Source organism: Brachycentrus maculatus, unplaced genomic scaffold (genome assembly GCF_059751285.1).
Source record: "Brachycentrus maculatus isolate JH-2025_06_01 unplaced genomic scaffold, ASM5975128v1 h1tg000326l, whole genome shotgun sequence".
Taxonomy (NCBI): Eukaryota; Metazoa; Arthropoda; class Insecta; order Trichoptera; family Brachycentridae; genus Brachycentrus; species Brachycentrus maculatus.
The window spans coordinates 2,162,666-2,179,043 of NW_028281075.1; the positions used below are offsets into that span (position 1 = coordinate 2,162,666).

Consider the following 16,378-nt stretch of genomic DNA (forward strand, 5'->3'; position numbering starts at 1 on the left):
GATTTGTCTTTGCGTCCATTTTACGTCTCCGTATTTATCTTTTCCTTTTGTCTCTGGCTGTCGATTTCCTCTTCCTTTTACCGGTGAATCGTTGTCCCCCGTGGTCGTCATCTGTCTTTTAAAGTCTTAGATCGATCTAATATACGAACCAAAAATGGTGATCACCGATGTTTCTAATGCTAAAGGCTTGAAGGAATTGAATGATTACTTGGCTGACAACAGCTTTATCTCCGGGTAAGATATATTTCATTTGACATATCCTTCACTTATGGTTGGAATTCAGAGGTTATAAAATTACAACATCGTAATGGCAACGGTGCCGATGAATAAATGTCATTTGATTGCTATTTCAAATTTCGATATTTTGAAAGTGCATTTATATCTCATCATAGTTAAGATGAACTAACGTTATTTTTACAACAGCTGTTATCGAATTAGAATTTAATTCTAAGAGACCCCTTTTTATTTACGGGGATATTTTAACGCTTTCCGAGACACTAATTTGTCTGAAGAAATCAGTCGTACGATATTCCCAAATATATTTTTGTGCATTTTTAGCCTAGACAAGAAACTACAATAAAACAAAACAATATTAAAATGAAATTTGAAATTAAATAGAGAAATATTTGTGTTTTTATGATTTATAAAAATACTTCAATTTCATACTATTTCTGTGAGCCTAAGCGGATCATTATTAAAAATAGGTATCAAATTGTGCTAGAGTGTGTTTGAACCCAGAAACTCAAGATTCCGTGACACTAATCACGGGACCACAACCTGACACTGTTTTTGATAAGTGATGCGGGCAGGCGTTGTGTAGGGGAATATTCATGGCTGACAAATTCCCTTATGAAGATTTGATGGGTGCGAATGTGTCCCATCAAACAGCTTTATGCTTACTTCCTGACAGATTTAATGTTGTGCGCAATTTGAATGAATATCCTGATTATCAACATTATATTTTATTTATAGTTAGTGTAATAGATTCATTTTTACACAACTCCCACTTATTTTATTGCATTTCCGTTCTAGCCACACGCTTCATGCTTTATTTTGTGTATACAATTCTATTGTGGTGATCTATCACAAGCTAGCAGTCAGTGATTTCATTGTTCTTAGACAATATATTGATTATATGCAGATACCAGCCATCTCAAGCTGACGTAAGCATATTCAAGGCATTGGCAAAGGCTCCTTCCGATGCGCATAGCTTGCGTTGGTACAACAACATTGCCTCTTACTCCGACAAGGAGAGGGCGGCGTGGGGCGGACAGGCGTGCCCGCTCAAGGCGGGAGGAAAGACCACCACTGAAAAGCCTAAAGATGATGATGATGACCTTGACCTCTTTGGCTCTGATGATGAAGCTGAGGTAAGATTTTTCAGTCCCAAACAAATTAACCGTTACACCATTTCTCTTAATTCTATGCATCTCATACATCCACACAGATCATTTGGACATATCGCTTACTCCTTTCAAGAATGTCATAAATAAAAAATCGTCAATTTTCAGTTGTGCATGTTTTCGGAATGCTTAGAAAATGTACTATATCCCAGCAAAAGAGGCATATTTTTCACTTGATAATTACCCGCTACAGGGCAGAAAGTGATGTTTTTGCATTTTGAAGAAAAGGTTAATTATTTTTTTTTAAAATACTAAATATTTTTCAAATGGAGAAATAACAGGTTTTACCTAAAAAGATCTGTTGCAAAGTAAAAAGTTCAGTAAGTAGCTTGATATTTATTTTTAATACATTGTATTATATTTTTAAACTTTGAAAAATCCTGAAAAATCAAGTTTTTTGATTTTTAACGTTCTTGAGAGGAGTGAGCGACATGTTATTATTTCAACCTAAGTAACTATAAATGTGCAAAATATGGATTTTTGTTCATTTCTATCTTGAACATTAATAAGTTTCGCGGTTGCCAAACAAAGTATTGGTTAATTTATTTGCAGTTTGTTGCACAGAACAGACAAAATTGTTGGTGTTTTCAATATTATTAGCTGATATTGCTGACATTGGTCTGATCTCGTTTAACTACAATTTGTAGTAATTTTTTTATTTTAATCAAATTACTGATTCCAAAAATTTCTTATCTTTCATTAACAATAAGCACAGTATATTAAAGTAAGCCTCATTTATTATTAGCCCGAATAATTTGTCTGAACATACAGAACTATGCCGAATACAAATAATTACGGAATATTCAGCGCAAAGTACATTTATTTTATACAGTATTTACCTCTAATCGACATCTACCTATTAATAAACGTAAATTTCAGTCTGCGGAAGCAGCTGCAGTGCGTGAGAAGCGTCTAGAAGAATATGCCGCTAAGAAGTCTAAGAAACCTGTACTTATCGCCAAGTCTTCAATCGTCTTAGACGTCAAACCCTGGGATGACGAAACTGATATGAAGCAAATGGAAGATCAAGTTCGATCAATCGAGATGGATGGACTTATCTGGGGAGCATCCAAACTTGTACCCGTTGGATATGGAATCAACAAACTCCAAATTATGTGTGTTGTAGAAGATGATAAAGTCTCCATTGACCTGCTATCAGAAAAAATTCAAGAATTTGAGGACTTCGTTCAGTCAGTTGATATCGCTGCATTCAATAAGATCTAAGCCATCTATTGTTTCATCTCTGTGATGTCTTTTATTTTGAAATAAAAAACTGCATTCATGTTTATTGTTTGTATTAAATCCCAAAACACAGCTAGTCAAAATATGCACATACGTATGTATGTGTAAAATAAAGGTTGCAAACAGCTTCTCTGGAGTAATGACAATATGCCAAAATCTTTTGGGAATTTTAGTGTTTGGATAAATATTCTTCTTAATCTGCACTCAGAGGTATACAGGGCACTGCATTTTCTTCCTAATTAATACATTGAACTGAATAAATTTTCCCAGGCCTCAAACCCAGAAACTCATACGCCATCATTAGCATGCATAGTAGGCAATAAGAAACATGAATAGATTTCGCATAACTTTTATGCACATGGTTTGATGACTTGACTGCAATCAGTGTTAAAGTTGCAGCAAAACTGATTTTGAAACGGAATTTCTGAATTCAGTCGCATCACTACTTTACCAAGTGCACTGGTTACGCTGTCCCGAAAAGGAATATAAACCATCTGCCTATGTATAAATTATTACATAATCCTGAGTACCTAAAAGATGTATGTAAAAGAGGTGCATTCTAGATAAATTGGTTGAAAGAGATCTTGCCCTACGATTAGCTACAACTGTTAATTTGACGAGCTTGTCTTTCTGTTGCGGGACTGATGACATGGAATACTCTTCCACGAACCTTATTATTACTATTGTCTGGATAACTCAGTGGCTGAGGCACATTCTTTATTAATGTCCGAGAGTGGTTTAATATGAAGAAAGAAAAACAGATTTTGATGTATTATATACCATGTCCACCTCCGTAGTGTAATCATCAGCATGCTTAGCTACCGTTCTGGAGGTCCCGGGTTTGATTCCCAGGGGGGGGGAGGTCAAATAAATATAAGTGATTTTTTTTCACTCAAATATTTATTCAATATTACCCTGGACTGGTACCCGAAGCGGAGGGCTGATCACCTTTCCTTCATGTGTTAACGATCAAGATAACACTGAGTTTATATGATGCAGTGCCCTATGCACCATTGGGGTGTGGATAAGGGATTGAATGAATGAATATACCATGTTGGCATGTTCCTGGTACCATCCATTAGAAAGATGAATGATATCAATAGCATCATGTCATCACGCATACTTCATACATCTTCATATTCACACAAACATCTATGTGACATCTGATGAAGTAAACATACACATGAATATTTTTTGTGTAGAATACAGTCAATGTTTGAATATGTGTAAAGTAATTCAAGCAGATTTAGTTTGTGGTTTCAATCATGATGCAGAAATGCAGCCAATGGGGTGCTGCAATTTGTATTGTTAGTTGAGTAAGTGCATATTTTTTAATTTGTAGATCTGCACAATAATTGAATAAATTTGAAGAATTGTAAAAATTATGTAAAGGTGGGGACTGACGGGAGCATTTCGTTGTAACGTAACATTTGCGACGAGAATCGGAACATTGGATGGAGTACTCGGAATGAGCTCGGCTCGCTGTACTGACTACGAATGCTTGCATCGTAACGCGTTACGTTAAGACGAAACGACTCCGGTTAGTCCCCACCATAATAGGAGTAAGGTGGGGAAGGAAAAACATTTTTGAATTTGAATTAATTTTTCTATAACACTGTTCAAAGGCATAAGGAATTTAGCAAAAATACTGTAAATATCATATAGGTAAAAAAATTCCTACAAATTTTATTGTGTTAAAGTTTTGTGAGTCCTCATGTTTCAACTGTTTTTTCAGGGATAGTTCCTGATTGCAAAAACATATTCGGAATGTCATTTCCAAAAAAGATTTTGGTGTTTTGAGCTATATATTCATATTTCTTTAGTTCTATATATTCTTTGGTTAGAAGTAATCGCATCTCCTAGTTTAGACGAATGATAGAATGCAGAATCAGCTCGACTCTTCTCTCTAGCTAGATGTATAGCGTCTTCAATCAGTTCCATTTTTTGTGTTGACTCTCTTTCCATAATCTTTTGATCATATTGTATTTTTGCAACCAGAGCTTCTTTCTCGGCTTCTATAATAGCTTTTCGGCGAGCCGTCTCAGCTTCTTTCTCAACCACCTGGAATATTGAAAACATACACAAACCGATTAATTTTAATAATGAACAGAACTCAACACGCTTATATTATATACCATGTCCACCTCCGTAGTGTAATCATCAGCATGCTTAGCTACCGTTCTGGAGGTCCCGGGTTTGATTCCCAGGGGGGGGGAGGTCAAATAAATATAAGTGATTTTTTTTCACTCAAATATTTATTCAATATTACCCTGGACTGGTACCCGAAGCGGAGGGCTGATCACCTTTCCTTCATGTGTTAACGATCAAGATAACACTGAGTTTATATGATGCAGTGCCCTATGCACCATTGGGGTGTGGATAAGGGATTGAATGAATGAATATACCATGTTGGCATGTTCCTGGTACCATCCATTAGAAAGATGAATGATATCAATAGCATCATGTCATCACGCATACTTCATACATCTTCATATTCACACAAACATCTATGTGACATCTGATGAAGTAAACATACACATGAATATTTTTTGTGTAGAATACAGTCAATGTTTGAATATGTGTAAAGTAATTCAAGCAGATTTAGTTTGTGGTTTCAATCATGATGCAGAAATGCAGCCAATGGGGTGCTGCAATTTGTATTGTTAGTTGAGTAAGTGCATATTTTTTAATTTGTAGATCTGCACAATAATTGAATAAATTTGAAGAATTGTAAAAATTATGTAAAGGTGGGGACTGACGGGAGCATTTCGTTGTAACGTAACATTTGCGACGAGAATCGGAACATTGGATGGAGTACTCGGAATGAGCTCGGCTCGCTGTACTGACTACGAATGCTTGCATCGTAACGCGTTACGTTAAGACGAAACGACTCCGGTTAGTCCCCACCATAATAGGAGTAAGGTGGGGAAGGAAAAACATTTTTGAATTTGAATTAATTTTTCTATAACACTGTTCAAAGGCATAAGGAATTTAGCAAAAATACTGTAAATATCATATAGGTAAAAAAATTCCTACAAATTTTATTGTGTTAAAGTTTTGTGAGTCCTCATGTTTCAACTGTTTTTTCAGGGATAGTTCCTGATTGCAAAAACATATTCGGAATGTCATTTCCAAAAAAGATTTTGGTGTTTTGAGCTATATATTCATATTTCTTTAGTTCTATATATTCTTTGGTTAGAAGTAATTTGTTCGCATCTCCTAGTTTAGACGAATGATAGAATGCAGAATCAGCTCGACTCTTCTCTCTAGCTAGATGTATAGCGTCTTCAATCAGTTCCATTTTTTGTGTTGACTCTCTTTCCATAATCTTTTGATCATATTGTATTTTTGCAACCAGAGCTTCTTTCTCGGCTTCTATAATAGCTTTTCGGCGAGCCGTCTCAGCTTCTTTCTCAACCACCTGGAATATTGAAAACATACACAAACCGATTAATTTTAATAATGAACAGAACTCAACACGCTTATTACTTTTGAAATGTTTGAATTATAAATAACGTATTCTACATAGAGCAATAATGAAATAAAGCAATTTTGTAAAGTTAGGCATTTTTGGTGAAATGACTTTCTAGTTCCAACATGAACATAAAAATGAACCTTTTGGTGCTGCGCAGCTATAAGGAGTTTTGATTTCTCGCCTTCCATAAGTTCGTAATTTTTACGTATGACTTCTGGAATCTTTGGTTTTGTGACTCGCACTGCTTGAATTCTTAGCCCAGGTGCCATTTCATGTAAGTCTGCTTGCAAAGCCTGTTTAAAATGGTAAAATGTAAGTAACAAATAAGTACATATACATTGATGATTCGCACAAAATATTCACATGAATGTTAATAACCTTTTTAAGATTTTCATCTATTTGATCGAACAGGTCGATGTATACTTCATGTAAAGTGTGAACACTGCAGAATTGATTTAACTCATGATGAACTTTATTGAATATCAAGGTTTTGTCGTAGTCGGCCGTGAAGTTTCTTACAATATCTAAAACTAAGCATATTTACACATTAGTTGCATTAAAACAATCTTAATACATATTCATATCATTTTAATTTATTCACTATACGTTGTTATTATACTTATGAAAAGAAACTGGATTACCTACGAAAAGTCTACTCTGACTGTTCATCAACCAGGTAATAAATACAAAAATAAATCACGGTAAAACCCCCGTTGTGTGAAATGAAAGGGAGACTGCTGTTTCCGATAGCTAATTTTTGTAGTTGACCCAGTTTCTTTGTTTTCTTTAAAATATAATTATACATACCACTTTTAGGTTCTAATTTATTTACAACTTCTATTCGATCGAAGTATATCATTACACCCCCACTTGTTCCGCAAGGAACATTTGTTACTTCATCAGTCTGTAATGTGACCTAGAATAGAATTTAAAAAAAATTAGTAAGACTAGTGAACATTGAATATCATATATAAAAGGCCTAAATTAACTTTTAAGTTTTGAAAAATTCATTTAATTTCTCGCACACACACACACATACATATATTTAATTCAATCATACTGGACGACTTTATTTTTGTTTATTTTAATTAATTTAATAATGTTTTATGCAACAATTTATGGAGCAAGTACTACACGTACAGAATATTAATTTTTGATCAATTTTATATGCACTAAAATAATAAAGAAAGAACAAACCTGAATTGCTTTGTAAGTCGTTAAATATGGAAACATCATATGGAATCCAGGCTGACTAGTTACTGGGAGTAAGGCTCCACCCTGGGAAGACAAAATTATACACTGAGTAATCCCTTTGGACGATAACACAGAAGGAAAATATGTCTGCCTCCATAGTAAAGTGCTGAGCATGAGGTTTCAGATTTGATTGATTTTTTAACATAAAAAAATATTGTATTTTCAAAACCAATATATAAACTAAAACCAGTGGGCATAATAAGAGGTGAAATATAGATCAGAGTAGTGTGGAAGATTATCGTCCTTGCCTAATCGGGTGTCCAAACTCAAAAACACAGTAAGGGACATTTTTTTTGTAGTACGTTTTTTTGCATTTTTGGACTAAGTAGATTCTACTTAGTCTAAAAATGCAAAAGAAAATGTACTACAAAAAAATATCTCTTACTGTGTTTTAAGTTTGGACAGCCGTAATGATGTTGCTTTATTCATAAAATAAAACACAATTTGAGGTAATCAAATATGTAATGGTTAGCGCGATTAGCTACCATGCTGGGGGTCCCGGGTTCGATTCCCAGGGGGGGTGAAAATAAATATCATTTATTTTATACTTTAATATTAATTTTATACTACCATGAACTGACCCCTGAAGCGCAGGAGTGATCACCTTGCCTTCATATAAGTAATGATCAAGATAACACTGGGTCAATATGATGCAGTGCCATATGCACCATTGGGTGCAGATAAGGGTTTAGAGTTCTCATTTATACTTTATGTTCAAGCAATATCTACCCTCTAATTGCAAACTGCTATTTGAGGTATCCAAAGTTTTGAACAATACCACTAGTCTGTTTTTGGCTGGTTGGAAGATATTGCTTCTTACCAATAAGCCTGCCAGTGTACATTTTTTCTGTAGGTAAATTAAGTTAAAAAATTCTGGGTTTATATTAATAATGGAGGGAGGAGAACTGTGCAAGTAGAGTTAGTGATAATGGTGGCACCAGTTTCAATTCTAGTTACATCTCAGACAGAAAAAGTAAACCCAAATAATATTTGTATAAGTGTTATTTTTTTCCTAAGGCTGTACATGATCACATATAGGTTATACACAAACATATTTACCCTGAAATACACACCAACATGTCCTTCTTCAAGTTTATGTATCGAAAAATTAAATATACTTCCACTTAATATTATAAATGCACCCAGAAGAAGTGCAGAATCTGCCATTGTGATGTTTTAGAACTATAAATCTGAAAAGACACAGAAATATTTTCTTTAAAAGAAACAAGCGTATATTCTGAGGAAGGCAAAATAAGTGTTTTGCATCTTTCCACAAATAGATATTAAAAGAACATCTTCACTGTAATAAGGTGCAAAATTATTGATCGATAAACTTAATTCAAGAATTATTTATAAGAGCGCTATATAAATCATGATAAGAACCAATTACCTGTTTCAGTTAAACTGATAGTATGTCGATCTAATTCATTAAAAAGTTTTAATTATTACAGGTAAAAATAATATGTGACACCGGCTGATAACGCGATAAGGCTAATTGATGAGCTGTGAGGTTACCTATACGTCAAAACAAATTTATATTGAAAAAGTCAAGTAGAAATAGACAACAGGCAGCTAACCATAGACTACAAATTATAGAAATAAATTAATGATGTGCATCCATAAATAAAATTTTGTACCTACATCTCCGTACATTGCCGAGTATTTTTTCCTAGAATTTCACGAAATTACATTTACTAAAAACATACGTTTTTCTCATTTATTTATTTTAAATATGCTTCTTGTGCCAATTTATTATACCTGTTAATTGTTTTTATATTTTGCCATATATTAGTATTAGTTATTTAAAAAAATAGTTTTTGTTACTTTATTATTTTTGTTCCAGGCTTGTTAACCTTAATCACATGTCCCAAAATGAGAAATAGAAATTACTCATCGGAAATATTATATGTATATATGACTTATGGAGTTCTTCTAGAGAGTGAAGGAGGCGAGGAGTGTATGTCAGGACAAAAGAGTGTGGCGTTCCATCCTTTCTGCCTACCCCTGCGGGGAAACGGCGTGATGGTAGTAGTAGTATATGACTTATGTATGTAATATGTTTTTAAATAAATAAATAAATAAAAAAAGTACATCCACTCACGAGTAGGTATAGGCTGTAAAACTTATAAAATTGAAGCCTAAGTAGGGCCTTGATAAGCGGTGCTGTATAAGCTGTAGCTAGGTTTCAGAGTCACTCCGACGTTACTTATTTTTGCATTATGTGAAATGTAAAAATAAATAAAAATAAATTGAAATTTTCCATTGACAAGAAAAAAAAGGAAGCACAGAAATAACAAAATTAAATGATTTTCATTTGTGTCTTTATATAATGTCAGTCTAGAGCAGGCATGGTCAATCTTTCCAAGGTCTGGGGGCAAATCATCATTCTGTCTCAGAGTCAAGGACCGGACCAAATTATTACAAACATAATAAAGTAATATCAAAGTAAATAAAACACACACACATATATATATATATATATATATATATAATTACTACATCGTAATTTTAATTATGCAGTGTAGATAACTTTTACTTTATTTCTACCCTTTTATTTAAAGAGTTAAATAACCAATATTTTTTTATCAAATAGAAGCAAAGTTAAAGTTATCCACTTTACATAATTAAAACAATAACTTCCGTATGTAATTGATTCCAAGTACATGTATTCTTCACGTTCGCTCGTTACAGTACAGTACTATACTATAATTGACAGATATTAATTTTTGTAAATTTTTTTACTTTATTTCAAAGGATAGAATATGTCCTTTGTTGATGGAATGTATCTAAAACTACTAACTGGGAGTAGGAAGGAGTGTACAGGAAGAGGACCTGAACCACATATTATATGCAAACCTCTGCAGGATCCTAGGGGGTTGAATCCAGCGTTTGTTCACTATATTGTCAATAAATGTGTTCCAGGATGCTTTTATATAAGTAGAAACATTTTTCTTGGTATGAAATTTCAAGACTGGTAAAAATTTATGTTCCATAAAGTAAGCATAACAAAATTCAAAGCTTTGTTTTTATTAAAATTTTAACAAAAAATAATCCTACAACTTATTTAAAACCTTAGCCATCTAAAAACATTAAAACATGTAATAATACATTACAGTAATACTTTGTAGTATGAATTTTTATAATGGCAAAACATACATACACACTCACACACACGGGTGTGCACATGCACGCAAGGGTGCAAGCGTGCATGCGTGCGTGTACGTGTGTATGTGTGTGTGGGTGTGTATGTTTTGCATGTATGTTTGTGTGTGTACACAATATTAATATGAGCCTTAAAGTCTCTTGACTCTTCTTCGTTTTTTATTTTTTTTCTCTTCTTCTAAAATTTCTTTAACTCCTTCGATAGATTTTTTTAGATCCCTCAATTCTTCCATTGCTCTTTTACACAACATCGCTTCAGGAGAAGGATTGGGTTCAAAAAGAAGATATTTTACAGATTCCTTTAAATATTTTTCAGCTTCTTCCAAACGAGTCTGAAAACACGTAAAACCTGCATTAACATTATTATAGCAACAACACAAAATTAATAACATATGAACATTACAAGATTTTATGTTTAAAACTGAAAATAAATATTATAAAAATACTTCTTCTTTATGAGTTGAAAAAAAGAATGATTAAGAAGATTAAGTAAGTCAATTCCACTTAATTGAATACATCAGGACCAAGATATTGAGTCAAATTAAGAGGTTTCTCCAAATAAGAATGTAAAAATGAACTACATATTAATATTTTATATATTTGATGTATAAATCAATTCCTGGATGAAAAAATAAGCTCAAGCTCAAAAAATAAGTGAAAAAAATCAGTTGACAATTGCTTTTAAAATTTAGATTTAGATTAGATTTTAGATTAAGATAAATGCGTTTTTAGATTTTTTCTAAATATCATCTCACTCTCACTGTTTGTAACTGCTGGTAGAAGAACATTCGATACTTTCAGGTCTATAACAGCAAAGGCACACTCACCAAATTTAGTGTTGTGTTACAAGTTTCAGGGCATATGGAAATAAGTAATAAATAATTAAAACTATGGATGAAAATTAATAATAATGAGTACACATACATGCTTCCGTCCGGTACGTAGCAAAATTCATTACCTCAATAATTGTATTGTGAAGTTGTAAAAACTTACATTTCCATATAATCTGCCAACAGATTGGATGGTCTTCCGATGAATCTGATATGTGGAATGTTGTTTTTGGATAACAAAGTTTTTCAGTATATTAAAATATCGGTAAAACATCAATACATTAAAATAAACCAAACAGCAATTATTTTATGCCAATGTGTTTATGTACAAATATTAATAAAATATATTAATTTATATAATATGTTAATTGTGATTTATTATACTGCCATATTGAGGACAAAATGATCTCAAGTCTTTTTATGTTTAATTGAATAAAAGCCTTCACTGCCCATACCCACTATATTCTTAATGTCAGAATAATTTTTGGAAATGGGAACAACTTGTGTTAGTAACAGAATTAGAATTTGATATGGATGTGCTATACATTACAAACATTGCATTAAAAAATGTTTACTTGTTCACCTTGTCTGTTGAACCATCAGAAAATCTGAAAAACTTTCAAATAAAAATCAAAACCTTTGATAACATAAATTTCAAGGTTTATAGGACATATTATATATTTATGTATAGTAATTAAATGCCCGTGTCTGTTCTTAAAGACATTTCAATAGTAGAGGTTTGATTAAGTTTTAAAAGGAATGAAAAAAAAATTGAAATATTATATACCATTGCTGCTGTAACTCGAAGCCCTATTTACACATTATATAGAAAGTGACTTATAACATAGTGTCTTTTTTAATATTACTTTAAAATATGAAATTTTCACACTGGATATATCCAATGCGCAGGGAAAATATCTTAAGGAATAAATATAATACTTGGCCTGTTCAATTAATATGTTGACTGACGTCATAAAACAAAATATACTTTATTAAGATGTGACTTGTCTGGGTCCCCTTCAAAGTAGTTACCTCCTCGACGTACATCATAAAAGGATATCACAAAAGAACCCGAAGTACATAACAAAAGAAGCGTTCCAGGGCTGTTTTTAAAAGTGGAAACACCTTTGGGATAAGTGTGTGCGTCGGGGATGTGACTACTTTGAAGGGGACCCAGACATATAACTTTTAAATAAAGTCAGTCTACGTATTAATTGAACAGTCCTCGTATGTAGATTCGAGGTTGAGTCAGAGCAGCATGAATATATTATATTATAATATAAATCTCCATGTCTATTTACAAAGACTGGTGGGATAAACAGTGTAATAATGAAACACAAGGTGCAATATAGAATGAGTGTAAATTCTATATATTGCAATATAAGGTCTAAACTACCAACAACCAACTAAGTAGGGGGAACGAATGCCAAATTTTATGATTATTCTTATCATACCAATAATACGGTGCTTGAAATTTCACCTCCATCATATTCTTTATTTGAAACCTGTACTATAGGAAAATATACTTCATACAATGCAACAGCTGTAAAAAAAAATGTAAATATCCATCAATCTCTGAATACTGAACAATACTTGAGACATGAGACAAAACAATACATCATGATAACGACATAAGGAGAAATGTAAAAAAGAAGGGGAATTTAAAAAAAAACTAACTAACCATCATACTGTTTCCCACAGGGGTAGGGAGAGAGAATTGAATACCACACCACCCTGTCTTTGCAAACATTCTTTGCTTCTCCCACAAATATACATCTCTTCATACATACCTGCCGATTATTTCGACTCTTGATCTGACCTTTTTCAAGTATTTGACATGCTTGATCATGAGTTTTAAAATTAAAAACTTAGTTAAAAAAATAAAAATTAAACCTTTCAGTCTTGATATTCCAGGCTCTAATATTTCCAAGAGAGGAAGAAATTCTTTACATAACTCTAGTTTACGTAAAATATTTTTCTTGGAAATGTTTATTGAATTATTCAAATGATCTCTCAATAATCCTGCCAATTGTTGTTTAGCATCTACTAAAACATGGTGGTATATGGGCAATTGACGGGATACTTGCGAAATAAATATATCAATCTGCTTCATATTAGTTTTATCTGAAATAAAATTTTGTGTTATAAAACAGTATTTTTAATTTAATAAAGTGTGACTTATTTCATCTATTTTTATTTTGTCAGTATAAATATACAATGCTAACATACCTAAATTTTTTTCCATGTCGAGAATTGAATCCAATATAAGTTTAATATCGTTTCCAGGAAACTCTTTGTTGCACGAATCACAATGCCAAATATCCGCAGATGAGTATTGTGAAATATTTAGTGGATTTTGCATTATTATCATGCCTTTAATACAGTTAGTACATTTAAGTGAACTCATATGAGTACCCAATTCTGTTGCATCTTCACAGCGATTGCAACAACATTCAAAATACTTCCCTTCTCTTAGGTGCTCCTTTCTATTCTTTGTGCTCTAAAATTACAATAATTTATTTATTACCAAAGTTAAACATCTTTTCATTTAAAAATGTATCAATTTTGAACTCAATGAAATAGAAAATAAGTAACCATCTCACATCACATTTCTCAGCAAATAATAATGATTTTTAACTATGTGTTTTTGTTTCTGAGAGAACAGAAAAAAATATAGCAAAATCCTAACCTGTAAGGAATTTGTGTAGTTAAATAGTATAGCGGAATTCTTTGGTATAGGTAAACTCGCTCTTACAGTCATGGTATGAAAGGCATCAATAGCTAAATGTGTATTTGGAACACAACCATGAGCCATGAGAGCTGCCGTAGGGTATATGCCACAAACTGAGTTTATTCCAGATGTACCATTGTCATTATTGGTGACTCGCAATTCAAAACTATTAACATCAAGTACACCACATATTTTCTGTACTATATCTTGTTTTATATCATCACTGTCCAACAAATCGAGATTTTGTATCATCTAAAACAAAAATGTTAAATCGTATCAATTACTGCTACTAAACAATAAGAATACAATAAATGTCACCGAAATAAGTTGAACATAAATAAATGTGCATGATAGAAACTAGGCAATACTTGATTTACAGATGATGTTTTCCAATTGATGCTCCAGTTTAGTGGCAAGGGAAAATTTCTCACAAGGTTTATCTTTTTCTTGTCTATATACTTAAATAATCTTAATTAACTGGTAAATAAATTAATAAAAAAGGAGAAAATTGTTTGAAAAAATCTTACCTTTGATGTTACTTGGTGAAGTTCCCAAATACCAGTACCTTGTCGCTCTTCTCTGTGATCTTGGAGATTCATTAATAATTTCCAATCTTCCATATTTTCCTTGCGCAATAATAAGCAACGCAAAATTGTAACTATATGAAACACACTAACCAATTGAGTGAGAGGTAGTTTCCCGCGAATATTAGAAAACAATTCACATTCTGTCGAAGAATGACCACCTGAAATAAATAAACATTGAGAAAGAGCAAGCAGCATGTGTATGACCAAAATGAACTTTGATTTACCTTTCTGATCTTCACACAAACGCCCGCATAATGGAGCCAGCTTACACTTTGTACACACATGGAACTTCTGGAGTAGCACACGATAGCAGTTAGTGCATACTAAATCTGACTTGATTTTTGGACCAACTACAATAGCTTTATCTTTAAAAATTATTTCCCCCATATTTATATCCCTTGCAGCTGATAAATATCTATAAAATTAAGACCTTATTCACTATATTTTATTTCAAGCAATTTTGAGCAGAAATGTGTTGTTAAATATTTGTTGCATAAAAAGCATAACATTGTGTTTAAAAATGCTTTTTTACCTTCCGTATATTTCATTAGAGTTAAGAAAATAAATAGTTTTTGAATTTTCCATGCTTAACATTTCTTAGATAACAGCACAATTTATTTAGCCTGACACAATGGTTTTCTAGCTTACAGAAGAGATGTCTATTTTAGACTTCAGTGCAGTGTATAATACAGAGTATATTGGTATATGGTGTATGTATAATGTGCACCTATACACATTTAATGTGATATTTGTGGATACAGACATATTTAAACATGCCAAGTTGAACGAAGATTACTTTCTTAAAAATAGGAAAAATAAAAATAAATTTATTTCATTCATTTTATTCAACTTAATTATTTTATATTTCACATATCTTATAATCTATTTATATTAAAAGTAAATACAATTATATATTCATGTTTATAAAGTTTTCACATACATTAAAATGATAAATATCTTAAAACCAATGTTTGATAACTGGACATAAATATATACATTATGCAACCCTGTTAAAAAGTGTCACAACTAAAAAATATACAAAATTATTTATTTGGTGATCTTATAAAAGTACCTAGTTATTAGATCTCCTGATTGTATCAGATGGGACTATGAGGTTTTTCTTTGTATTTATTGCATGTTATTCTTTGCATTCCTTTGTTATTGAAAAATTATTTTAAAAAAAAGAAAAAAAAACATAAATAACAATTTGAAGATGAATAAAAGAAATGTAGCTTGCCCAGTGGAGATAATGCGATATACTGATTTTAGATTTTTTGAGTTATTTATTTAAATATTTTTATATTTTAGATGTTCCAATGGATATAAGGAGAGAATGCATGATTGAGATAAGCATTATTGATAAAATTAAGAAAAGTGTGTTGAGATGGTTTGGGCATGTGAATCGAACCAGTGAAGAAAGAATAGAAAAACAAATTTATGAGGCAAATGTGGTTGATAATAGAAACAGAGAAAGGCCGAGGAAAACTTGGCATGATCAAGTATTTCAAATACTTGAAAGTGGTATAGCCAAAATGCTGCTGACCTGACAGTCAGGAGTTGGAATAATCGGCGCGTATGTATGAGGAGATGCATGAATGTGGAAGAGATGAAGATTGGTGTGGCTTTCTCTTTGCCTACCTCTGCAGAGAAGCAGCGTGATAGTTAGTTTTTACATTTTAGTAACTCTTCAAGGA

At 32.3% G+C, this 16,378-nt stretch overlaps 3 protein-coding genes across 5 annotated transcripts; 1 reads left to right on the plus strand and 2 right to left on the minus strand.

The window, feature by feature from the left end:
* Positions 1–74: 74 nt before the first annotated feature.
* On the plus strand, positions 75–2,685 carry eEF1beta (elongation factor 1-beta). The gene is made up of 3 exons (XM_088268691.1): positions 75–234; positions 1,142–1,370; positions 2,283–2,685. Exons 1-3 carry the CDS (start codon positions 155–157, stop codon positions 2,625–2,627), a joined length of 654 nt encoding a protein of 217 aa, XP_088124817.1. The 5' UTR covers positions 75–154; the 3' UTR covers positions 2,628–2,685.
* A 1,544-nt stretch (positions 2,686–4,229) lies between these two features.
* On the minus strand, positions 4,230–8,961 carry LOC148304268 (erlin-2-like). Of its 2 annotated transcripts, XM_088268693.1 has the most exons (8): positions 8,765–8,961; positions 8,434–8,564; positions 7,318–7,398; positions 6,928–7,036; positions 6,499–6,650; positions 6,261–6,413; positions 5,682–6,066; positions 4,230–4,706 (listed from the first exon to the last, which is right to left on the minus strand). In XM_088268693.1, the coding sequence occupies exons 2-7, from the start codon at positions 8,539–8,541 to the stop codon at positions 5,713–5,715; spliced, it is 957 nt and encodes a 318-aa protein (XP_088124819.1). In that variant the 5' UTR covers positions 8,542–8,564; positions 8,765–8,961; the 3' UTR covers positions 4,230–4,706; positions 5,682–5,712. The 2 variants fall into 2 exon arrangements, with proteins under 2 accessions (XP_088124819.1, XP_088124818.1); XM_088268692.1 differs by lacking the exon at positions 4,230–4,706 and having other exon boundaries at positions 5,585–6,066.
* Positions 8,962–10,533: 1,572 nt separating this feature from the next.
* On the minus strand, positions 10,534–15,346 carry LOC148304269 (SET domain-containing protein SmydA-8-like). Of its 2 annotated transcripts, XM_088268572.1 has the most exons (8): positions 15,217–15,346; positions 14,909–15,099; positions 14,625–14,842; positions 14,056–14,349; positions 13,596–13,866; positions 13,260–13,490; positions 12,821–12,909; positions 10,534–10,868 (listed from the first exon to the last, which is right to left on the minus strand). In XM_088268572.1, the coding sequence occupies exons 1-8, from the start codon at positions 15,276–15,278 to the stop codon at positions 10,668–10,670; spliced, it is 1,557 nt and encodes a 518-aa protein (XP_088124698.1). In that variant the 5' UTR covers positions 15,279–15,346; the 3' UTR covers positions 10,534–10,667. The 2 variants fall into 2 exon arrangements, with proteins under 2 accessions (XP_088124698.1, XP_088124699.1); XM_088268573.1 differs by lacking the exon at positions 12,821–12,909 and having other exon boundaries at positions 10,713–10,868.
* Positions 15,347–16,378: the final 1,032 nt, after the last annotated feature.